Here is a 16,976-nt window from a genome sequence, read left to right on the forward strand (position 1 = left end):
GGTGTGACACGTTGAGTTTGAGATATTTATGAGAAATCCAATTAATAACAGGCAAAGAGTGACGTGAGGCCGGAGTGATGGAGATGACCAGATCTGGAAAAGAGTCAGAGGGACTGTAATGGAACCCATCGGAAGTGATGACATCACCGGGGCAGAGTGTGAAAACGAGAGAGAAGGACGACGGAGCTTTGAAGGTGACTGACGATGAATGACCGAAGGAAACCACAAATAGATGGAAGAAGCGGAAGAAAGGCGTGCCATGAAATCCCAAAGGAGTATCCCAGAAGACAGAAACGGTGATCAGTGCCGGCACATACGGCTGAAAGATAACTTTCTGCAGACGTTATCCTTATTTTGTTCACTTCTTGAACGTGCTGGAAAGACCATTTCTGTTTAGGTGTGGGCTAGATTAGATGTTCTACAGGAAGCGTCTTTTCCCCTCAAGCGTATTCTATATTTTCTGCTTGCATGAGAAAGGAAGGGACTACCACATTCCCATGTTCTAGGGAAAGGATGCCTGTTTCTATGACAACAGAAAGAAGTCTATTAACTGTCTCTATTTCCGCGGAAAGGGAAGCAGGAGCGACGCTCCCTTCTGCATCACCCTCTGGCGGTAGAGGAGATTCGAGGTTCCATTCCCTTGCAAGTTTTGAGGGCTTCTTCCGCGCGCAGGCGCACTTCTTCAGGACGTTGCTTCCCCGACCCCCACCCGCTCCCTTCAAGCTCTGAGACTTTGGGGTTGGGCAGTCAGGCCCCGGCCCTGCACACTGACGCCCCGCCCCGTTGCGGCGGCCCTATCTCCGCGGCGCAGTTCTCGCGAGGCTTGCCTTCCTTGGCCGGAGCCGCGTGGGCTCACGGGACGGCAGTGGCGGCGGCGTTGGCGTTCAGGAGGCCCGACATGGCGGCGGCCAGGGCTGTGGGGCGCTTCTCTGTGCTGGGGCTTCCGCGCGCCCATGGCCGGGCCTTCTTAGTTGGCACTAGGCCCGGTACTCTCGTGCTGCGGCTGCCTCAGGTGAGCGTGCACCGCCCCCTTCTCTCGTCTGTCCCGCCGGCGCCCAGCCCGGCAGACCCCGCGCGGCCCCGCGGCCGCCTGAAGGTCACGGCGCCGGGCGCGCGGCCTGCTTTGATAGCGGCCCGGAGGGCTCGCGGCGCGCCTCCGGCGGGGCTCCGAGATGCCTGCGCTGCAGCCCGGGCGACGTGTCCCCGGTCCCCTCTCTGCAGCCCGGGCCGCTCCAGGCGGCGTATCCCCGCTCTGTAGCCCGGTCCCCGACCCGGCATCCCCGCCCTGCCGCTTCCTCCCGCTCCTCTCCCCCAGGGAGGCTTCTCGTTCTGGGACCTGTCGGGGGTCATCCCACTGCTGAGCCGCCCGCTTCCCCGAACCCATCGCCTCCCTCCCCAGGGCCGCTTCCCTGCCCCCTGGGGCCCCGCCCCGCCCGCTCCTTCCTCCCGGGGGCCCCCACCTGCCTTACCTCCCCTTAAACCCCCACTCCCCGCCCCCGAGGTCACTAGAAAAGCCGAGTTTGGGGCAACCCCACTTTTTCTGCGCGTGACCCCCCGTGACCTTTCTGCCCACTGGGTTAGTGTGACCCCGTCTTGGCGGACTCCGGGGCCCGGAGACCCTCGGCCTGAGCGCGGCTGTCCCGGGCCCTTGGCCTGGGTGTGGAGCCTGAGGTGACCTTGGCTCGGGACTGCGGACTAGGGAGCGTACTTGTAACTGGGTGCGGCCCTGAGGGTACCTCCGTGGGAGTGGGGGAGCCCCTGCCCTGGGGTGGCTGGAGCTCCAGCTGGGGAAGCGTGCTGCTCGTGGCCTGGACGTGGTGCCCGCAGGAGGCAGGGGGAGATGCTTCTCTCCCTGCTGGCTTAGTGTGGAGAGATGAGTGGCGACCGGGGAGGGGGCGAGCCCAGCCGGGGCTTCTGCTCCATCAGCGAGGGCTGCGCTCATCCCCCTCCCCGAACCCGGCCGGGACGCCCGGTCTGCTCCCCATACAGCAGGACTCTGCACAGTGCTCCTCCCCGCTTGTGGTGTCCCTGCATGACCTCAGCCCGGCTGGTCTACTGCTGACCTTGAGCTTTGTCTTACCTAGGAGACCAACTGGGTCCTTCCTTGCCCTTGTTTCCCTTCGGTCTCTAAACCCCCTTTTAAAATTCATTCCGGGCTAGGTAGGGTGAACCCTCGGCTGTTCTCACCTGGAATGGGGGGGGGGGGAAGGAGGATGAAAGGAACTAGACTGGAGCCTTGGGCCTGGTTGAGGAGGATGGTTCTCCCCTCCCCCAGGCAGGAGAGGTAAAATCAGTCTTGGGTCTGTAAAGTACCTCAGTCACATAGGAAAGTTGTAGCATTTAGAGCTGGAAAAGTAATTTAAGGGACCATCACCAGAGCAGTTAATGAATGGCCTTGCTTAGTGTGTAGTCAGTGAACCAATAGCAAAGTCTAGATTAGAACCTGGTCCTGATTTTTCCCCCACTCTTCCCTTGGCAGACCAGAGTTGGGAGTTGGGCACTGTCCGTCTGGTTGTACACAAATACCTCCCTTTGGGAGCTTTGAGTGGGCTTTGAGCTCAGCAGTGCAGGGGAGCCGGGCTATAAAGCAATTGGAACCGCGTGGACTGACAGGAATGGGGAAGCGACTTCAGGCCCTGAGCTGACAGAGCCCTGGATGAGGGTGCTGTGAGCTCTGAGCCCAGTGGGTACCTTGCAGGCTGCCACAATGTCATCATTCTCAAACCTCTCGAGGGGCCGGAAGGTGGTGCTCTCAGCTCTGGGCGTGCTGGCGGCGGGAGGCGCGGGGCTCGCCGTGGCCCTGCACACTGCTGTGGCTGCCAGTGACTTGGAACTACACCCACCAAACTACCCCTGGTCGCACCGAGGCTATCTCTCCTCCTTGGACCATGCCAGGTAGGGCTGGCATTTTGTTATCTGGAGCCTGTGGAATTCAAATTAGGGGGGTAGAACTCTAATGGGGGAGATGGCAGAATGGGGGACAGAGTGAGCTGGGGCTCTAGAGGGACGTGTACATCTGGGGTGGGGGGGTACTTTGAGCCTTCCCTGAGTTCTCCTGTCTCTTGCCCCAGTATTCGCCGGGGCTTCCAGGTCTATAAGCAGGTGTGCTCTTCCTGCCACAGCATGGATTACCTGGCTTATCGCCATTTGGTGGGTGTGTGCTACACTGAAGCAGAAGCCAAGGCTCTGGCAGAGGAGGTAAGGAAGATGTGACTATCAGAGCAGAGGGCTGGATCCTGAAAGACTGAGATTGATCTACAGCGTGGAAAAGGACTGGGAGGCTCTTTGAAAGGGGGGGAGGGAAGGTAATAGGAGAGAGGCTCTGTGCCCGGGCTATCACCAAGGAGACTTTGAGGAATTTGGGAAAGGAGAGTTGAGTGAGTGGGGATACTCTGTACTTGAATAGCCCGGTAACTTAGGGACTGATGTCTGGGTTCTAGATAGAGGTTCAGGATGGCCCTAATGAAGAAGGAGAGATGTTCAAGAGGCCAGGGAAGCTTTCTGACTATTTCCCCAAGCCCTACCCCAACCCTGAGGCTGCTCGGGCTGCCAACAATGGGGCACTACCTCCCGACCTCAGCTACATCATCCGAGCCAGGTACTGCAACCCCTTTTCACTAGTCACTGGACTTAAAGGACCCCAGCGGTGAGATCTGGTGTGGGGTTGGGAAGCTGTAATACTTATTACTATGTCCTGGGCCAGGCACGGCGGTGAGGATTATGTCTTTTCCCTACTCACGGGGTACTGTGACCCACCTGCTGGAATCTCCCTTCGAGAGGGCCTTCACTTCAATGCCTACTTCCCTGGCCAAGCCATTGCCATGGCTCCCCCTATCTACAATGAGATCCTTGAGTATGATGATGGTGAGCTTCAAACCACCTTCCTCCATGTCTTCTGTTCTTTTCCCCCATTTTACTATATCCATCTCCAGATGTCTTACTCCTTCCCATTCCCTAGAGTCCTGTCCCTCTTATCCCATACCTTGTTCCCTTAATTGGTTACTAGCTATATGACCCTGGGAGATTTCCTTACCCTTCTGAGTTTATTTCCTCATGCATAAAACATGAAGGGGTTGGGCTATGAATTCTAAGGCCTCTTTTAGCTTTGAACTCCATGATCTTTCCCCCTTTCTCTCTATTTCTGTGGTCAGTATTGAAATGGAAACTTGGGGTCTTTGCAAGAGGCTTTGCCCAACTTGTAAAGTCCTGTTAGCCCACTATCTTACCATGGCAATCTATCCCTTCTGCAGTCCGGGCTCTCTAGTAGTAAACCCTGTTGGTAGTGCTTTTCTTTCATCATGTCTCTATTCTGGTCCCCACAGGTACACCAGCCACCATGTCACAGATAGCAAAGGATGTGTGTACCTTTCTGCGTTGGGCTTCTGAACCAGAACATGATCATCGTAAACTCATGGGGCTCAAGGTGATAAAGGCCTGGAAGAAACTGGGGTGGGAGAAGGTTTGGGGGGAAGGGAGGCAAGGAGAGGGAGAAAGGCAATGGTGGAGTGTTGGCAAGAAGCCCTCAGCTTGTTGAGGGAGGGAAGGGACTCCCTTCCTGAGCCCTTTGAGGTCTCCTTTCCTAGATGCTGCTAATGTTCGGCTTGCTGATCCCCCTTACCTATGCCATGAAGAGGCACAAGTGGTCAGTGCTGAAGAGTCGGAAGCTGGCATATCGGCCCCCTAAGTGATCATGCCTTCATGTGGACATCTTTCCCCACTTTTGGGTTTGATTCACCTCAGCCCCGCCTGGCACATCCCATCCCACAGGCATGATCAGCCTGGAAGTCAGGTTCAGCTCAGTCTGATCACTCCTTGGATGGGCAAGGGTGGGGGTAGGGTGGAAGAACTGGCTTTGCCCCACCAGCACTGCCAGTCCCCTCCTCCCCCACCACAAATAAATTAAGTTTCTCAATGTGACTGTTTGAATGGCTAAATAAGGAAACTGAATAAGGACTAGCTCAAGGTGGTTAGCTTGAAGTTAGGGCTCATCAGAGGTCTGGATGTTATTAGATTTTAAGCATTCTCAAGAATGAGAAATAGGATATGCCTATACTCTTCTAAAAGCAGTTTAGATATTTGCAAATTAGGGTTTGGGCAGGGGCTAATCTTTTCCACCTTTAGTAGCAAGGATTTGATGCAAAGAGAGGGATCAAGTAGAACCAGGCTCTCCACTTTAGAATTGTTGATTTGATGCAAAGAGAGGGATCAAGTAGAATCAGGCTCTCCACTTTAGAATTGTTCATTTGCTCAAGGTCACACTGCTGGAAAGCATCAGAAGTAGGAACCAAGACTGCCTTGGAGAAGGAAACCTTCAATCTCTCCTTTCTTTCTGCTTCCCTTGAGGATTATGTTTAGCAGGAATGTGGAAGGACAGGACTTAAAGGTTGATATTTCCTATAATTTGAACAAAAAGATGCCCTGATCATAGGTTTGGGTACCCTAGGTTAGGGGAATTTTGCCTGTATTAGACAGTGGACAGTATTAGAAGTGGTACAAAAGTTTATATATACTCATACACCCACAATGTAGGAGTATTGCCATCTTCTAAACTATCTCAGACAAGGCAAGAAAAGTATGTGCCCTCTCTTGGAGAAGTAGGGAGACCATGGAATTCCTTCATATGTAGTGCAGTTATCATTATCCTTGGTTCCCTTATTTCTTCCCCTTAAGACTGATCTGAAAAGAAATTGTATTTTAATAAGTGGGGTTTTTATTAGCAACTAATGATATTTCTATTCTCCTAAATACTGATCTCACATCCTGTCATTCTCAATTCCATTCTCAATCACTGATTCTCTGGGCCCCCTTCTCCCATTATTTCAAGGTCCTGTCAACTGTACTTCCAGTATGTCAGATCTCTGTGTCTTCCTGATGCCATTTCCCTGATTTCAGTCATCTGCTTTCTCTAAACTTCCCTTCCTTAGATTCATTTTTATATCATTTCTACTTAGAAACCTCAGCACAAATAATGGGAAATAGCATGTAAGCCCGTCCACAACTGGGTTCTAGTCTATTTTTTCAGCTTTAATCTTGCTATTGCTGTTTACGTACTGTGTTCAAGGTAAACGATGATAAATATTTCTAGTCTGTTCTTGCTTTCTTCTGGCCTATATGCCTGGAATAGACTTTTTACCTTGAAGGAGAAAGTTATCTCCCTCAAGTTTTTCATAGAGCATCTTTGAATGCATGTGTATTCCCTTAATGCTGTGTCATAAGATTCTTGAGAGCACAGCAGTGCCCTTGTGTACAGATATGGTTGAGGAAAGCATGAAATCTCAATCTCTAAACCTTTGTCCCCCATAGATCCACATAGGTTTTTTTTAGTGATATAAAAGAACCTCCACATTTTTCTCAATATTTTTGACTCTTAGGTTTTTGATTTCCATGGTTATCCCTTTTTGTTAAGGCCAGTCCTGCTATCCTCACTCTTCTGACTCCTCCAGAACTTTATTCCATTATCTCATCCCCTACATCTATCTTCATTTCTCTTTTCCTTGTATCCTGCAAACACATTTTCCTAAACCTAAAAAAGCCCTTTATATTGAACACTTATTTCTCTTCCATTTTCAAAGCTAAACTTGAAAATAACACTTGACAAATTTTATTCACACAACTACCCTGGGAGGTAGGTGCTGTTTTTAGCTCTATTTTCTAGATGAAACAAAAGATTTGATCTTCCTGACTCCAAGGCCAGCAGTCTACCCACTGCACCATTCAAGGTGCCCCTAAGGAAATGCCTGATGATACCTGTTGTTTCTTTAACATTTCTGTTCTTTAATCTCTTATTTGGCTTTCATCACACATTTCTGCCAAAATTGCTCTCAAGAGCTTGCTAATAACTTCCAGTCATATTCCAAAGACCTCTGTTTTGACCTTATTCTCCTTGACTTCTCTACCCCATTTTACAATACAACCATGTTCTCCTTCGTTGTCCATTGTTCTCTGACATTTCTTAAAGTGGGCATTCCCTGGGTATCTTTCCATGGTCCTACACTCTAGCAATTTAAATTATTTCCATGTGAATGATAATGCCAGATTGTAGAGTGGGTAGAAGGCTGAAATTGAAATCGGGAGGATCTGAGTTCAAATCCATCTTCAGTGACCTTAGGCAAGGCATTGAACCCTATTTACTTCAGTTTCCTCATCTATAAAATGAGCCAGAAAAAGAAATGGCAAAGCACTTAACTATCTTTGTCAAGAAAAACTCAAATGGGATCTGTGAAGTTAGTCATGACTAATAAATGTCAATAATGCTCCCAGCTGCATTTCTAGTTCTAAACTTTCTTTTGGGTTCCAGCCAGAGTATCCTGCCTTGAATGTCTCACCAGAATCTCAAGTTCAACATCCCCCAGTTGCTTAGTCCTGTTGGTTGCTCGGCATCTTTCGCCTGTGACTATTAGTTCTGTTGTCCCCACACTGGCGTGGGCTCCTGTTAATAGCTACCTAGGTCATTCAGTAACTTTTAAGTAGATCTTCTAACAATTCATGTTACCTAGTGAATCTTCCTTAAGTAAAGAGCTCAATACATCAGTCCTGCAAGCTCCAGTAGCTGCGTCTACAAGAGTTTTCTGAGAAAAGCTAAAATTTTGTATCCTGGCATTCAAGGCTCTCCATAATTAGTATCCTCTTCTGTCTTTCTAGCCTTTTTTATATTTACTTCTCTGGCATTATTCTAACCAAACAATTCTCATACACAAACTCTACACATTCCTACCTTGGGGTTTTTGCTATCCCATAGACATCCCTGCATAGTGGATTTTAACCCATCCTATTTTAAAGCCCAAGTGTCTATTCCAGGAAACCTCATCCAGTGACCTCCCCTCCAAAAAAAAGTTACTTCTAACCCTTCTGATTTCAAAGAACACCTTACTTTTCATCTCTAATAAAGTCAGGTAATGTTTATTTTGGTTCTCTATTTTTACTTCCTGAATTCTCTGAAGAGCAGGGATTCTATGTAGACATGTGGAGATGGTGCTGATCACAGGATTCTATGCCCAGCAGGTGTTTGCTGAGCTAAAGCAATAGCTTCCCAGCACATCTCAGGAGAGATCTCAATCATAGGAGTCTTACTTTAATAATAGATGTAAAAATGATTTTACAGTCTTCTCCAAATATGATAGGTTACTTTTATTATTACAGTCCAATTTTCATCTTGTCCATCCAGGTTTTAAGTTACTCTCAGTCTTCACTCCTATAAGTTAGTTCTAGTCCATTGGTTTGACTTTATTGGGTCAGGAGAATTCGCTCAACATGTGAAAGGAGTTATCTGGGGACCTGATGCTAGGGGGAATGGTCATGTCCTCTCCCCGCTTTGTAATCTGTGGAAAAAACAAGTGGAGGTTAGTTCTGGTCCTTAGCACAGTGCACTGCCTACAAAACATTTCATAATGTTTGCTGAACCCATGAATAAATGATTAATCCTCAGCACTTTCACCATCCTCTACCTTTGGGAGCTGTTGAACAGGAGCCTCTGGCTGAGGGCTTTGGAAAGCTGGTTGTTCAGTGCTGCACATCTCACAGCCTGGTCGCCCAGGAACATTGATAAAGGTGCAAGAAGGGCAGGACCAGCCAACCTAGGAGAAGGACAAATAAGTACAGGGATCAACCATTCAACCATGCTTTCACAAGTCCCTGAGACTTACTATGTAGGTACTTTATAGCAGCCCCACCTCCCATGGGTAGATAGATCCATGGGTCCAGAATTCTGGACTAGAATATGAGTCAAGATTCTGGATTTAAAACTGGATGACAAATAAATTGTTCAGTCACATCTGATTTTTTGTGACCCCATTTGGGGATTTCTTGGCAAAGATAGTGAGTTTGTCCTTTCCTTCTCCAGCTCATTTCACCAATAAGGAAACTGAGGAAAACAGGCTTAAGTGACTTGCCTTGGATCATATAACTAACTAGTAAGTGTCTGAGGCTGGATTTGAATTCATGAAGATAATTCCTGATTCCAAGCCCAGTACTCTAACCACTTTGCCACCTAGCTGCCCTGGATCAGGAAGACAACTTCAAATTCAACTTCAGATATTTAGCTATTTCTGTAGCCTGGGCAAGTCTCTTAACCACTGTCTCCTTCAGATGGCTCATCTAGAAATTGGGACTCCCAATAGCACCAACTTCCCAGAGTAAATTGTAAGAATAAAATGACAACTCAGTGCTTTATAAACCTTGAAAGCACTATATATAAACACTTTTACTTTCGTATAATCTGCTCTTCTGTACAATGAATCAGGAGATGGAACTAGATAATGCCTAAGTAAGGAACTTGCCAGCTGTCAGTTTGTACGGGAGCACATACCGGGTGCTTGTAGAGTGACTAAATTGATGTTCATTTTGTCATCACACCCTGAGAAATATGTGAAATATTGGTAATATGAGGTAAAGGTAAGGCAGATCAGAGACCAGTTAACCCCTTTGACATATGGGCAAACTGAATTCCTTGGACTTTGAGCCCAATCCTATTCCTTACCCACGCTTCACAATACTCACTTGCAGGGATCCAGAAGGGTTGGGGGCTGGACGGGAAGCTGGAGGAAGCCCTGGTTGCTGGGCGAGGAGGGAGCCGATCTCTCCATTTGACTTCTTGCCAATGTCTAGTCCCCGGGCTGTGTAGTTGTGAGAGGGTTATGAGGTAGGAAGGCGTGCTCCATCCCCCACTGGCCTCCACCTTCAGACCACTTTCACTCTAGCCCTGACTCACTACTAATGCTGTCACTGACCTGGAGGACGAGTTCTGTGAGGCCCAGGGGGCCCAGAAAGGAGATAGAGGAAGGCAGGGTCTCCGTCTCTCTGCACCCCGTAGGAGGCCAGGCTCCTTTCGGGCACACACAAACACCGGCCTATCACCCATCGTTGCACGCGGGGCGGAAAACCATATTCTTTCAACACCTATGATTCCAAACAGCCCAAGTCATGAGGTCCCTTATCCTCCCTTTTCCTTTCCCCCAAGCCTTCTAAGTCCCACCACTGCCACTCTCACCTGTTCTTGTAGGGCTGCTATCGTACTGTGAGGATGAACTCGGAGGGAGATGTGGGCCGACGAGGCTGCATCCTCTACTGTGACCTGCACCCTGGAATAGATGAACCGATGCATGGGCACGTGCCCGGGATCTCTGGGAAGTTTGGCAATGACCCCCCATTAAGGCCAAAGGAAGAAGGCTCTCACCTGACAGGACCTGGAGGGAAGCAGCTCTCCTGGAGCAGGATGTTGAGAGGTACTTGCCTCTGTGCAAGGGCAGCTGCTGCTTGAGCTGCTCCCTGCTCGTCGCCCCCACAGATGGCCTGGGTCAGCCGGTTGGTCAGCGCCTCTGCCAGGACGCATCAAGAGAGGAGAGGGGTCAGCGGAGCCCAGCCCAGCCCCTTGCCGCATCCTGCCCACCTTTCCTCGGTCTTCAGGCCACTTGCTTCCTCTTTAATCTTATCCTCCCCTTTTGGACCCAACCCAAACGTCTGTGGAAGCAAGAGCCGGCTCCAACCTCACCTTTCTCAGAAAAATCCTGGGGGCTCCACAGGGTCTCGGCTTCAGAAGCTGGAGGGGGTGTGGAGACAGTAGGAGGCAGAACGCCTGGGGCAGGGGCTGCAGCAGGGCTGGCAGCGGCTGAGAGAGACGAGCAATTGTCAGCCAACTGTGACCCTTAACCCTGGGGCCCGTCGGAAGGCATCTCCTCCCGGGCGCTTCCCCGCTTCCGGGCCTCGGTGGTCCTGCCCCGGACCTCCACAAACTGCGATGCTTTCCCAGGGTCTCGCCTTCCGAACACACCTGTGCCCCCAAGGTCCCGGCCTTTCTCCAGCACTGCACTCCAGCGCTGGGCGTCTTGAGGGTCACGGAAGCACAGCGTCAGAACACCCGGCCCGGGCCCTTCCTGGGGTAGCTGCAGCTCCAACTCGCGGGGGCCACGGCTGGAGCAGGCCACGGATTCCAGAGACCACTGGAAGCCCTCCTGGAAGGCCAACCACGGCGAGACGCAACTCAGGTCGGTGCCCTCCCCCGACCCCCGGCTCCTCCTCGCTCAGCCACTTCTCCCCAGCCCCCCCAGCACTCTCCCTCCTGGCCCCGAGTGGCGCTCACCCCGGGAGGGCTCCCCGAGCCTTGGAGCACCAGGCGGAAGTGCCCCGGCCTGGAGGCCTCGGCGCTCAGCTGCAGCCGCCACAGCCCATCGGGACCCGGCCCCGGCCCACACTCGGCTCCCAGGCCCCGCACTTCCACTAGCACCGCCGTCTCTTCCAGCGATGCGCCCACCTCCTCGCCCCCGCCTGCAGGCGGCGCCATCACCGCGGTCGGCGCCGGGGAGAGGACCTGCTCCGCGCCGCGCGCCGGCCTAGGACAGGGGGCGAAGGAATGAGCGGTCAAAGCCACGGGCAGGGTTGGGGCTGTACCAAGTGTAGGGCGGCGGGGGGAAAGCAGGGAGGATTCAACCACTGATCCGCGGGGGTGGGAGGGCTAAGCCAAGTGATGCAGTCGCGCCTCTTCCCTGAGGGAGCTTAAGGATTATACCAATTACAATGGGGGGGGAAGGGCAGACTGTACCACTGAAAGGAGGCCTGAGAAGCGAAAGACTGGGGCCCCGGGCTTGCGTGCGGATTCTGAGAGAGCGGATGCAACTTTGCTGGATCTAAATTTCCTGATGCTTGTGTGAAATGCTAACAACAACATAAAGGCGGGGCAATCTGTGTAGCGTCACTGAACTACGTATCTAAATCAGAATTTGCACTCCGGGCTTCCCTGAGTCCCCCGTCCCTAGTGGATCCCCGCCTCCCGACTCTGGCACTCACTCGTACTCGTAAACGATTTGTTTAACTGTCAGGAAAATCTTCCGAACAGAACTGGCCAAAATTGGAATGAATGCGTGCCCATCCAAGAAGTGCCGGACCCCTCATCCCCAGGGATCTTCCAGCCAAGGCTGTTTTTACCTGTTTTTCCACATACCTTCAGCTAGATGGCTGCTAAAGGCCCAACGCTCAGATTCTGAGATTCTCTGACTTGCCTGAGGTCACTTGAATGTTCCATAATGTGAATAATAATAATAAAAAGTGCTAAAGAAAGACACTGTAGGCCTGGGAGAGAAGACCCCAAAGTGACTCTTGACCACAAATCTTCTAGTGTTTTAGCCATGAGGTCAGCTGCTTCTCCTATTTGGGAAGTATAAGGAAATGGAGAGGCATGTTGTACCTTTGCACCAAAGTGCAGACTTTAAGCACTCCTAAGACTGACTCTCTCTCTCTCTCTCTGTCTCTCTCTCTCTCTCTCTGTCTCTCTCTCTCTCTGTCTCTCTCTCTCTCTCTCTCTCTCTCTCTCTCTCTCTCTCTCTCTCTCTCTCTTTCTCTCTCTGTCTCTCTGTCTCTCTCTCTCTCTGTCTCTCTGTCTCTGTCTCTCTCTCTCTCTCTCTCTCTCTCTCTCTCTCTCACACACACCCACACCCACACACACACACACACACACACACACACACACACACGCTTTATATTTGTAGCTGTAGAAAACCAGACACAAGACCGACGCCCACACGTACATTTTATATTTGTACCTGTACATAGATGCATATACGCACGTGTGAGCAAACAATCTTTGTCAGACGACATATGAAAGTGATTCCATTGTCTTCAACAGCAGATTTCCCTTCTATCCTCCCTACTCACTTACCTTCCATCTTTTCCTTTCTACTAGCTGCTACTGTACTGCCAAAAACATGCCCGCGTCTCCCGCGTCCTCAAACAATCCTCTCTTGATGCTGGGCGTCCTTTCTAGTGATTATTTCCTATCTCTCCCACCTTGTAGGTCTAAATTCCACTACTCTAGGGTTCTCCCTATCTGACTGCTCCTTCTTAGCCTATTTGCTGCATCTTCAGCCATGTCATTCCTGGTCACCATGGGTGTTCCATGGAAATTAAGTGCATGTCCATCAGTTGGGGGATGGCTGAATAAGTGATTGTATATGAAAGACATAGAATACTATTGCTCTATAAGAAACGACCAACAGGATGATTCAGAGAGGTCTGGAGAGACTTACATGAACTGATGCTGAGAGAAATGAGCAGGACCAGGGGATCGTTGTATATAGTTGTGAGTGATGATCAGCTGTGACAGACTTGACTCTTTTCAACTTTCAGTTAATTTAAGGCAATTTCTATATCTTGCAATGGAAAGTGCTATTTGCATCTAGAGAGAGAGCTATGAACCTGAATGGGGATCAAAGCATAGTATTTTCATCTTTTGTTGCTGTTGGTTTGCTTGCTTGATTTTTTTCTTGTATTATTATTTTTTTTTTTTTTGTGCACCATGATAAATAAGGAAACGGGTTTAGAAGAATTACACATATTTAATTTGTATTGCTTGCTGACTTAAGAAGGGGAAAGGGGAAAGAGAAAAAAAAGAAAATTTTTGAACACAAAGTTTTACAAAGATGAATGCTGAATACATCTTTCCATGTATTTGGAAAAATAAAATACTATTAAAAATAAGACAAAACAAAAAACATGGATGTTCCAAAGGGTGACCATGGTCTTCTCTTATGCTTCTATATTATTTTTTCTTGATCTCATCAAATCCCTTGGATTCAATTTTTTTTCCTGTGTTGATGGTTCTAATTCACTGACTTCTAGGCTGTCATCTCCAACTGCTGTCTCTCCAACTGCCATCATCAACTGGATGTCCCATAGATATCTTAAACTCAATTTGTCCAAAATTAAACTCATTCTTTTTTCCCCTCAGATTTCCCCCTATTTCTTCTTTCCCCTATAACTTCCCTATTATTGACTAGGGCAAGGCTTCATAAACTTTTTCCACTTGCAATCTCATTTCACTCAAAAAAATTTTACACTATCCCACATATATAGGTATATAAAAAAAATTAGTTATACAAAGCAAACATCTACTAATTTTGCAATCTATAATTTTGCAAACCCCTCCCCTCATTCAGTTACACTACCCCATATGAGGTTACAACTCACAATTTAAGTAGTTTTCGTCTAGGGCACCAGTCATTATCCCTATTTTGCAGATAAGAAAGCTGAGGCAAACAGAGAATAAGTGACTTGCCCAGGATCATACAGACTAGTGTCTGAGGCTGGATTTGTGTAGTCAGGTTTTCCTGACTCCCGGTCTGGTACTTTATCTACTCTTCCAATTCAATAAATTGCAGTGGCTTCCTGTCATCTGTTGGGTCAAATATAAACATCCTTAATACCTTTGTCTTCCTGCCCACACATCTGTCCAGTTTCCTTACACGTTATACCACTTTCCATCATGTGCCGTAGAATCCAGTGATACTATTTTTTGAGCAAGATGACTCCATCTCCTAATTCAGGATGTTTTCATTGCCAAGCTCCAATGGCAAGCGCTTATTTCCACTTCTTGGCCTTCCTGGCTTCTGTTAAGTCTCAGTCTTTCCTAAGTCTAGAACCTTCTCTGTTGGTTATTTCCAACTTAACTTACATACAGATATATTTTGTTTGTACATAGTTGCTTATATATGATCTCTCCTTTTTATTTGTAAGCTCCTTGAGAGCAGAAAACATTTTTTTTTTAACCTTTCTATATATCACCAGTTCTTAGACACTTAATAAATGTTTATTTGGTTAACCAACTGATTAGAATCCTCATCATATAGGGGTCAAAACATGAGATATTTATGAGTTATTTAAGTTATTCGTATCCTTAGATTGTTACTGGAAACACTGAGGATGGTAAAAATTTGTATCTCATGTTTGCATCAGGAAGAGCAAGGTGGTATATATAACTCAAGCTTTGATCACTCTCTATTGGCTTCATCTAGATATAGATAACCACCATGATTCAGATTTTTTTCACTGAAGTCATCCATGAGTCAGCCTTCCTGCACAAGTTTGGGAGAATCTAGAGTACCTAGATCATAGGAAATAGGTCATTAGAAAACCCCTAGAAAAGGTGTTTATAGTAGCCAGAATTGCTTTACCAAAAACAGATCATGCTCTGTGGGTGTGAAATACACTCAGATTACTGGTTTTGCTGAACTATTATTTTTTTTCTTTTTTAATTGCTGGTTTAAAGGATGTCTCATTAGGGTAATATCCACACACACATGCACATAGATATGTATATAATATATTTGTATGTGTTGAGCATATGATGAGCTTTTGTATTTATATACATATTTAGAAATTAAAATTATATAAGAAACAAAGTAGTCAATAAAATGATTTTTAAAGAACAGCTTTAGTCAGAGTAACATTTCCTTTTTTGAAAATAATTCCTTAACTATAGATCAGGAAAGTGCTATAGCTTTAATTTAATCTAGATTATAGGAAACAATTTGACACAATATCTCTTATTATTCTCTTGTAGAAAATATGAGAGACGTTTATTTATCAATAACACAATTAAATGGATTCTCCCCAACCCGCACCCCCAACCTCACCCCTAACCTCACCCCTAAGGAGATCTACAGGAAGCATACTCAGACTGACAAAGAGACAGGGTTTAATTTTGACTTGGGAGCAGATTGATGGATTCATGGATACATTAGAACATACGTCCCCTTGGCTCTTCAGTGAAGAAGATATAGGGGCAGATAATTGGAAACTATTAGGAGATCAACTTTGTGAATATTATAATGATAATCGTTCTGATTCAATTTCCAAAGAAACATTCTATACATACAACATAATACAATTGGCCTTAAAGAATCCTACAAGTTATAGAAAAAAAGAAAAATTTTAAGAACAGGAAGTGTGAGGAAAAAGAGGAAGACAATGATTGGATTAATAGCAATATCACTAAAGGGCATGTGGAGTTAAGTGAGGATGAAGGGTGTGTTGAAGGGTGTGGTAAAGAACATGGTGATTCTTGCTCTGATCGGGCAGCTTCAACCCCACCTAAACCCGAACTGGTTCTTGGCACACCCCCATCAACTTCACCTTACGGGATGGAGAGAGGAGGAATAGTGGGAGGGGCAGTGATATCACCAGCACCTCCCCCCCAACAATCACCCCCTCCTATGACTAGATTGCAAAAGACTTTACTTAAAGCCACAGAAGAAGGCCAAGATTTAGCTGATTTGAAAATCAATATGTATCCAGTGTTTCAACAGTTTAACTCTTCAGGTAAAGAAAATAGAAGATACACTCTGTTTGATATAGAAATCCTCAAAGACCTGAAAAGGGCTTGCACTTTTTATGGGGCTACATCAGCTTATGTTAATTTGGCTTATGAAATCTTAACCCTTAGGGACTTGAAATCTATAGCAAGGACACACTTAGAACCTGGACAAAACTTGCTGGAACTCTATCTTCCCAGAAATCAGCCGGAGTCAAGGATCACTAAACGTCTTTATTCTTGATCTTTACAGTCCCCTCCAACGCCAGGTCACGAGTGCGAGAGAGCTTGAGTTCCACCACCCAAGTTTCTCCTACTCCTCCCACACAAGTCACTTCCCCCTCTTTGTCCCACCAATCAAGTCAGCACAGAACAGCTGGGGAGGGTCAACCTTCAAACAAGTTAATAGGGAACCGTCCAATTGGTAATTAGTCTCACGTGCTTCATTATCCAAGTGCATTGCTCAGTTCTAGCCCTTTACAAAAACTTGTTGTGGCTTTCTGAATATAGTGAGCTCTGTAGGATACAAGCCCAACAAAATAGTCATAGTGGAGTTAATCCTCCAATCACCTATGACCAACCAACAGGTGTAGGTTTTTATGCAGACATTTCAGTACAAATTACCCCTTAGCAGCATATGAGCAAATTGCTGCTGCTGTTATCAAAGCATGGGCTTTTTTCCCCAGTAAAAACGACAAGGGAGAGGCCTTCACAAAAATTACACAAGGGCCAAATGAACCCTTTGATGATTTTGTGGGACGTTTGCAGACAGCTGTCATACAAACTAATGGTGAAAATGCAGTAACAGACATTATGATAAGTCAACTTACTAAAGAAAATGCTAATGAGGTTTATAGAAGGACTATACTAGGACTACACAAGGATGCTCCTTTACAGGAGA

At 47.5% G+C, this 16,976-nt stretch overlaps 2 protein-coding genes across 3 annotated transcripts; one reads left to right on the forward strand and one right to left on the reverse strand.

Annotated features, from left to right (window-relative positions):
• The first annotated feature begins 732 nt into the window (after positions 1-732).
• On the forward strand, positions 733-4,917 carry CYC1 (cytochrome c1). Its single transcript, XM_074262739.1, has 7 exons — positions 733-1,012; positions 2,699-2,895; positions 3,072-3,198; positions 3,441-3,598; positions 3,704-3,864; positions 4,323-4,423; positions 4,584-4,917. Exons 1-7 carry the CDS (start codon positions 899-901, stop codon positions 4,686-4,688), a joined length of 963 nt encoding a protein of 320 aa, XP_074118840.1. The 5' UTR covers positions 733-898; the 3' UTR covers positions 4,689-4,917.
• A 3,176-nt stretch (positions 4,918-8,093) lies between these two features.
• SHARPIN (SHANK associated RH domain interactor) lies at positions 8,094-11,378 on the reverse strand. Of its 2 annotated transcripts, none has more exons than XM_074262725.1 (9): positions 11,075-11,378; positions 10,766-10,946; positions 10,487-10,603; positions 10,172-10,313; positions 9,986-10,076; positions 9,726-9,894; positions 9,496-9,611; positions 8,445-8,573; positions 8,094-8,318 (listed from the first exon to the last, which is right to left on the reverse strand). In XM_074262725.1, the coding sequence occupies exons 1-9, from the start codon at positions 11,273-11,275 to the stop codon at positions 8,232-8,234; spliced, it is 1,233 nt and encodes a 410-aa protein (XP_074118826.1). In that variant the 5' UTR covers positions 11,276-11,378; the 3' UTR covers positions 8,094-8,231. The 2 variants fall into 2 exon arrangements, with proteins under 2 accessions (XP_074118826.1, XP_074118816.1); XM_074262715.1 differs by having other exon boundaries at positions 11,213-11,359.
• Positions 11,379-16,976: the final 5,598 nt, after the last annotated feature.

The sequence above is a fragment of the Sminthopsis crassicaudata genome, chromosome 1, assembly GCF_048593235.1.
Source record: "Sminthopsis crassicaudata isolate SCR6 chromosome 1, ASM4859323v1, whole genome shotgun sequence".
NCBI lineage: Eukaryota > Metazoa > Chordata > Mammalia > Dasyuromorphia > Dasyuridae > Sminthopsis > Sminthopsis crassicaudata.